Source organism: Nanorana parkeri, unplaced genomic scaffold, assembly GCF_000935625.1.
Source record: "Nanorana parkeri isolate BGI_ZX_2015 unplaced genomic scaffold, ASM93562v1 scaffold3446, whole genome shotgun sequence".
Taxonomy (NCBI): domain Eukaryota; kingdom Metazoa; phylum Chordata; class Amphibia; order Anura; family Dicroglossidae; genus Nanorana; species Nanorana parkeri.
The window spans coordinates 25058-32957 of NW_017309714.1; the positions used below are offsets into that span (position 1 = coordinate 25058).

General features: G+C 56.2%; 1 protein-coding gene across 1 annotated transcript in view; it reads left to right on the forward strand.

Moving 5' to 3' along the window:
• The window catches only part of CPSF1 (cleavage and polyadenylation specific factor 1), a gene marked incomplete at its 5' end in the record, with an annotated part of 34748 nt that overhangs the window by 24966 nt on the left and 1882 nt on the right, over nucleotides 1–7900 (forward strand). Inside the window, 8 exons of the mRNA XM_018574990.1 lie at nucleotides 1993–2083; nucleotides 2248–2332; nucleotides 2524–2665; nucleotides 5423–5575; nucleotides 5987–6163; nucleotides 6334–6400; nucleotides 6493–6540; nucleotides 6663–6948. Of these exons, the coding sequence (XP_018430492.1) occupies nucleotides 1993–2083; nucleotides 2248–2332; nucleotides 2524–2665; nucleotides 5423–5575; nucleotides 5987–6163; nucleotides 6334–6400; nucleotides 6493–6540; nucleotides 6663–6948 (1049 nt within the window). The remainder of the gene's footprint in view (nucleotides 1–1992; nucleotides 2084–2247; nucleotides 2333–2523; nucleotides 2666–5422; nucleotides 5576–5986; nucleotides 6164–6333; nucleotides 6401–6492; nucleotides 6541–6662; nucleotides 6949–7900) is intronic.

Genomic DNA, 7900 nt, shown 5'->3' on the forward strand with positions numbered 1-7900 from the left:
GCCCGCCATAGACTCTCTATGGTGGGCTCTGCATGGTCTCACTCCTTACCTGTCCGCCTCCTTTTCCTCCACCGTCGCTGATGGGCCCCGCCTCCTCCCCTGTTACCGACCTCGTGCCCCGCCTCCTCCTCCACTCCCGGGTCCAGACTGCTCCACCGCCGCTGCTGCTTCTGGCTCTCATTGAGTCTGTGGAGAGGAGCGCGCCGCTGCACAGATTGCCGTCAGTCATCTGAACAGCGGCGTGTTCGTCTTCAGCCGCCAGCAGAGGATCCCAGGCGGCCCGCACGTCATCTGGCCGGGCCCCACTGTGCCCCGGGCCCCATAGCGGCCGCCTGGGTCTCTATGGTGATTGTTAGGCCACTGGCAGAAGGTACCAGAATAGAGGGGGCAAATATAACAAGCATGAGGCAAAGTTCCAACAGTTTACGAAATAGGAATCCAGGGATGCCACTGACATCGGCAATGATGTGTCAGGGTAACGCCACACGCCCCAGATAATATCTAGATAGCAGCTGGCAGTTAGAATGGCACCACAAGTCACAGCAGTCCCTGTGCCTCAGTAGTTTCAAGCACAGTATATATAGGAGCAGAGCTATATGTCCCAGTAATCCTAATTTCCATCTGGTCTTCCCCTAGTAAGAACTACAGCAGGGGTGTGGAATTCCTATGGCACGGCGCCCCGGGACAGGCAGTTTCGGGCGCCGGGCGAGCACCGTATTTTTCGCTCCATAAGACGCACTTTTTTTTCCCCCCAAAAGGAGGGTGAAAATGTGCCTGCGTCTCATGGAGCGAATCCCGACGCCCGAGACGTGCAGTTTCGGGCGCCGGGCGAGTGGTAGGAGCCGTCGCTCGTTTAATACGAGTGATCTAATGAGATCACTCGTATTAAAACCGAGCGGCGGCGACGATGGAGATCACCATAGAGCAGACGGAAGAACGGACGTCCTTCGTCTGCTCTGCGTGATCACTGAGACCGTGGCGCTGTAACCACAGTGTAATCACAGCGCCGCCTGTCTCAGCGGTCACTGTCATAGAAGCTGTGACAGAAGCTACGGTCTGTCGAGTGCTCCATAAGGCGCGCCGGACCTCCCTGCGTCCTATGGTCCGGTGTGTCTTATGGGCCGCAAAATACGGTATTTTTTTTTTTTTTCTACATTTAGCCCGGCTGCGGGCAAGCACCACGGCTAAAAGTAGTGTGGGAGCCATTTTGTACAAGTGATTTTAAACGGCTGCACAGCCCTCCAAAAATCACTCGTAACCTGCCTGAATCACGCTCCTCGCTCCCCTCTCCTCCTCCCCTCTCTCTATCTCCAGCGGCCAGCTCCCGGCTGCCTGTCTCTGGCTGCACGCTGGCTTCTTTTGCTGTAGTCTTCGGGGTCCCCCCCCCCCTCCCCCTCTTGTGGGGGATTCGTGACCACGGCAAATTAGGTTCCAGAGCACGGAGCAAGGCAGAGAACGGTTCTCTGCTCCATGTGCGCAGTGACACAGGAATGCAGCCTTCCCGTCACAGGAGAAATGGCCCAGCGCCGCACTAGAACTCCTGTGTCGGAGGTGACAGGGGTCAATAAAGAGAACCCGTCACCTTCCAAAAGCTATCGCACATGGGGGCTTGTTACCCTTGTGTGATGGCAATAAAGTCAAGTGGAAAAAAAAAAGTAAAAACATATATAACACTTACAAATGTAAACATGAAATTGGAAAAAATTTAAATGCATAAAAATAGAAGGAAAAAAAAGGCGATAAAGTAAAAAATAAATAATAATTAAAAAAATATTACAAAGCAAAAAAAAAAAAAAAGAAAAAAAGGTCATGCTCAAACCTGAGTCCCCAGACCCCCCCTCCACAGGAGCCCCTTCATCAGCCATGCAGATCAGTTGATTGGCACGCTGTAACATGAGTTTCAGAGTCTGCTGATCTGATATCGCTGACACGTCACACTTGTATAATGTCTGTCGGGTCTCATCGGTGCCGCTTGTTCTGTTGCTCTTCCAGGTGTATGCAATCGTCACCAGCGTGCATGACACGTGTACTCGGATCCCTCGTATGACCGGTGAGGAGAAGGAGTTTGAGACCATGGAAAGAGGTGAGCAGAGCACATTGTAATGTCCCCCCCCCGTCCCCCCCCATGTCTCCGGGTCACAGACTCCTCTGCGGCTCTATAATTGTCTGATGTTGGCATTACCCGAATCTGTAGAATCTCCTCCTCGGTGATTGGTGTCTGTGTAACTCCTCCTCCTATTCTTGTAGATGATCGCTATATCTCACCCGTACAAGAGGCGTTTTCCATCCAGCTCATCTCCCCCGTCAGCTGGGAGACCATTCCAAACACCAGGTACTGGGCCAAGTTCTGTCCTCCCAAACACCAGGTACTGGGCCAAGTTCTGTCCTCCCAAACACCAGGTACTGGGCCAAGTTCTGTCCTCCCAAACACCAGGTACTGGGCCAAGTTCTGTCCTCCCAAACAAGGTGTCCCTTAACGAGCTCCTAGAAATGGATGTAACTTCCTGTCTGTCTTTGTATCAGAATCGATTGTGAGGAATGGGAGCACGCCACCTGCATGAAGACCGTCAACCTGAAGAGCGAAGAGACCGTGTCTGGCCTGAAGGGGTACATTGCAGTGGGGACGTGTGTGATGCAGGGAGAGGAGGTCACCTGTAGAGGACGGGTAAGTCACAGTATTGGAAGTCCTTTCATCATTGGTCGGGTCTTCCTGTTTGGGATTTAATAGTCTCTGCTGCCTGTCAGATAGAAGACTGAAGGGGAGGACGGAGGTCAGAGAGCAGACTGAAGGGGAGGACGGAGGGCAGATAGAAGACTGAAGGGGAGGACGGAGGGCAGATAGAAGACTGAAGGGGAGGACGGAGGGCAGATAGAAGACTGAAGGGGAGGACGGAGGGCAGATAGAAGACTGAAGGGGAGGACGGAGGGCAGATAGAAGACTGAAGGGGAGGACGGAGGGCAGATAGAAGACTGAAGGGGAGGACGGAGGGCAGATAGAAGACTGAAGGGGAGGACGGAGGGCAGATAGAAGACTGAAGGGGAGGACGGAGGGCAGATAGAAGACTGAAGGGGAGGACGGAGGGCAGATAGAAGACTGAAGGGGAGGACGGAGGGCAGATAGAAGACTGAAGGGGAGGACGGAGGGCAGATAGAAGACTGAAGGGGAGGACGGAGGGCAGATAGAAGACTGAAGGGGAGGACGGAGGGCAGATAGAAGACTGAAGGGGAGGACGGAGGGCAGATAGAAGACTGAAGGGGAGGACGGAGGGCAGATAGAAGACTGAAGGGGAGGACGGAGGGCAGATAGAAGACTGAAGGGGAGGACGGAGGGCAGATAGAAGACTGAAGGGGAGGACGGAGGGCAGATAGAAGACTGAAGGGGAGGACGGAGGGCAGATAGAAGACTGAAGGGGAGGACGGAGGGCAGATAGAAGACTGAAGGGGAGGACGGAGGGCAGATAGAAGACTGAAGGGGAGGACGGAGGGCAGATAGAAGACTGAAGGGGAGGACGGAGGGCAGATAGAAGACTGAAGGGGAGGACGGAGGGCAGATAGAAGACTGAAGGGGAGGACGGAGGGCAGATAGAAGACTGAAGGGGAGGACGGAGGGCAGATAGAAGACTGAAGGGGAGGACGGAGGGCAGATAGAAGACTGAAGGGGAGGACGGAGGGCAGATAGAAGACTGAAGGGGAGGACGGAGGGCAGATAGAAGACTGAAGGGGAGGACGGAGGGCAGATAGAAGACTGAAGGGGAGGACGGAGGGCAGATAGAAGACTGAAGGGGAGGACGGAGGGCAGATAGAAGACTGAAGGGGAGGACGGAGGGCAGATAGAAGACTGAAGGGGAGGACGGAGGGCAGATAGAAGACTGAAGGGGAGGACGGAGGGCAGATAGAAGACTGAAGGGGAGGACGGAGGGCAGATAGAAGACTGAAGGGGAGGACGGAGGGCAGATAGAAGACTGAAGGGGAGGACGGAGGGCAGATAGAAGACTGAAGGGGAGGACGGAGGGCAGATAGAAGACTGAAGGGGAGGACGGAGGGCAGATAGAAGACTGAAGGGGAGGACGGAGGGCAGATAGAAGACTGAAGGGGAGGACGGAGGGCAGATAGAAGACTGAAGGGGAGGACGGAGGGCAGATAGAAGACTGAAGGGGAGGACGGAGGGCAGATAGAAGACTGAAGGGGAGGACGGAGGGCAGATAGAAGACTGAAGGGGAGGACGGAGGGCAGATAGAAGACTGAAGGGGAGGACGGAGGGCAGATAGAAGACTGAAGGGGAGGACGGAGGGCAGATAGAAGACTGAAGGGGAGGACGGAGGGCAGATAGAAGACTGAAGGGGAGGACGGAGGGCAGATAGAAGACTGAAGGGGAGGACGGAGGGCAGATAGAAGACTGAAGGGGAGGACGGAGGGCAGATAGAAGACTGAAGGGGAGGACGGAGGGCAGATAGAAGACTGAAGGGGAGGACGGAGGGCAGATAGAAGACTGAAGGGGAGGACGGAGGGCAGATAGAAGACTGAAGGGGAGGACGGAGGGCAGATAGAAGACTGAAGGGGAGGACGGAGGGCAGATAGAAGACTGAAGGGGAGGACGGAGGGCAGATAGAAGACTGAAGGGGAGGACGGAGGGCAGATAGAAGACTGAAGGGGAGGACGGAGGGCAGATAGAAGACTGAAGGGGAGGACGGAGGGCAGATAGAAGACTGAAGGGGAGGACGGAGGGCAGATAGAAGACTGAAGGGGAGGACGGAGGGCAGATAGAAGACTGAAGGGGAGGACGGAGGGCAGATAGAAGACTGAAGGGGAGGACGGAGGGCAGATAGAAGACTGAAGGGGAGGACGGAGGGCAGATAGAAGACTGAAGGGGAGGACGGAGGGCAGATAGAAGACTGAAGGGGAGGACGGAGGGCAGATAGAAGACTGAAGGGGAGGACGGAGGGCAGATAGAAGACTGAAGGGGAGGACGGAGGGCAGATAGAAGACTGAAGGGGAGGACGGAGGGCAGATAGAAGACTGAAGGGGAGGACGGAGGGCAGATAGAAGACTGAAGGGGAGGACGGAGGGCAGATAGAAGACTGAAGGGGAGGACGGAGGGCAGATAGAAGACTGAAGGGGAGGACGGAGGGCAGATAGAAGACTGAAGGGGAGGACGGAGGGCAGATAGAAGACTGAAGGGGAGGACGGAGGGCAGATAGAAGACTGAAGGGGAGGACGGAGGGCAGATAGAAGACTGAAGGGGAGGACGGAGGGCAGATAGAAGACTGAAGGGGAGGACGGAGGGCAGATAGAAGACTGAAGGGGAGGACGGAGGGCAGATAGAAGACTGAAGGGGAGGACGGAGGTCAGATAGAAGACTGAAGGGGAGGACGGAGGTCACATTACCAGGTGATGATTATTGCTGCTCTCTTCCTGTCCTCAGATTCTTATCATGGATGTGATTGAAGTGGTCCCGGAGCCGGGTCAGCCTCTAACCAAGAACAAGTTCAAGGTTCTGTATGAGAAGGAACAGAAGGGTCCGGTCACTGCCCTGTGCCATTGTAACGGGTATCTGGTGACAGCCATTGGCCAGAAGGTAAGTGATGGAGTATCTCTTGTTGGGGTTAGTGGGAGCCCCCGGCCTGCACCTACCCCTGTGCATTGTGGGAGCCCCCTACCTGCACCTACCCCTGTGTATCGTGGGAGCCCCCTGCCTGCACCTACCCCTGTGTATCGTGGGAGCCCCCTGCCTGCACCTACCCCTGTGTATCGTGGGAGCCCCCTGCCTGCGCCTCCCCCTGTGCATTGTGGGAGCCCCCGGCCTGCACCTACCCCTGTGCATCGTGGGAGCCCCCTGCCTGCACCTACCCCTGTGCATCGTGGGAGCCCCCTGCCTGCACCTACCCCTGTGTATTGTGGGAGCCCCCTGCCTGCACCTACCCCTGTGCATTGTGGGAAGGGGGACTTGTCACCCAGCTCTCTATCATCTCTCTCTTCCTCGTCCTAGATCTTCCTCTGGAGTCTGAAGGACAACGATCTGACGGGGATGGCGTTCATTGACACTCAGCTCTACATCCACCAGATGATCAGTGTCAAGAATTTCATTCTGGGTGCCGACCTGATGAAGAGCATCTCACTGCTGCGCTACCAGGAGGAGAGCAAAACCCTGTCACTGGTCAGCAGGGTGAGTGCACCACCACTCCCCCCACCATTACCACCCCCCCCACCATCACCACTCCCCCCACCAAAGCGAGATGAATGTTCCTCCCCCTATGACCAGTCCCATGTCCTGCTGAACACTCCTCCCTCATGTCTGGTGATGATCCTCGGGTCTCCGTCTCTCCTTCTACACAGGATGTGAAGCCTCTGGAGGTGTACAGTGTGGAGTTCCTGGTGGACAACAATCAGCTCGGCTTCCTGGGTGAGTCCTGAGTGATGGAGGAGGGGGAGGGGGGGCATGACACTTTGTGCTGCGTTGTGCTGCGTTCTCATCTACCAACGTTTCCTTTACAGTGTCTGACCGTGACCGAAACATCATGCTGTATATGTACCTTCCGGCCGGTGAGCTATCTTCCCTCTCTACTCCCTTCAATGTGTCGGAGCCTACACCCCGACCTTCTCCATGTCCGGAACCCCCCCAGTGCGGTCCAATCACTCACCACGTTCTCCGTTATGTGTTCCAGCGAAGGAAAGTTTCGGGGGACTGCGGCTCCTGAGACGGGCAGACTTCCACGCAGGCTCCCACATCAATGCCTTCTGGAGGACTCCGTGCCGCGGAGCCAGCGAAGGGCCCAGTCGGAAGACGGCGTTGTGGGACAACAAGCACATCACGTGGTTCGCTACGCTGGATGGCGGCATCGGCCTCCTGCTCCCGATGGAGGAGAAGAATTATCGCAGATTGCTGATGTTACAGAATCATCTCAATGTCTGGATTCCGCACCACGCCGGCCTCAACCCCCGCGCATTCAGGTACGCCTGTCCGTGTCTGCTCCGGCGCCGGACAAGAGGCAAATAATATCGCCTCTGCGGACGTTTCAGGGGGAGAATGGGTATAGGAGGCCGAGGGGGAGCACTTGTGTAGGATGCACTGAGAGCGGACTGTGCAGGCCGGGGGGTACGGGAGAGGGATCATGGAGCCGGGGGGTACGGGAGACGGAGAGGGATCATGGAGCCGGGGGGTACGGGAGACGGAGAGGGATCATGGAGCCGGGAAGGAGGCAGGGAGGATTAATGGAGGGGGGGGGGTATAAGAGGTGGAGATGGATCATACAGCCAGGGGGGTATAGGAGGCTGGGAGGGTACAAGAGGCAGAGAGGGATTCATGGGGGGGATATAGGAGATGGATCATGGAGCCAGGGTGGTATAGATGGCAGGGAGGGTACAAGAGGCAGAGAGGGATCATTGAGCTGGGCAGATCATGGAGTCGGAGGCGCGGGGGTGTAGGGTACTGACTGAGCTGATTGTGGAGCTGGGTGGTTTCGGTGGCAGGGAATGCGCTGATCATAGACATTGAGGGTATATGTGGCAGAGAGGGAGCTCATCTAGGGGGTGGGGGGTATAGGAGGCAAAGGGGGAGCTAATCCTTGAGTCAGGGGAATGGCCATTGAGGGACACATGAATTCAGAGACTGTCGGGTTATACTGCTACCTACATGAGGATTGGACTCCGGCATACTACGTGGGCCAGGAAACCTCCCCTACTCCTCGCATGTTTCTTCTTGTGTCCTCGGGGGATGGACGCCATTTCTTGGCTCTGCACTCGAGTTCCCCGGGATGTGTGAGCTTACCTCGCCCTTACCGCTTCTATTACAAAGACTGATTGTGGCCCTCGTAAGGGGGACCCCGCTTCTCGCTCCACCGCTTCTGGATTGCTCAGACAAAGTGTCCTTCACGCTCAAGGTCTCAGGGATCGAGTCCCACCT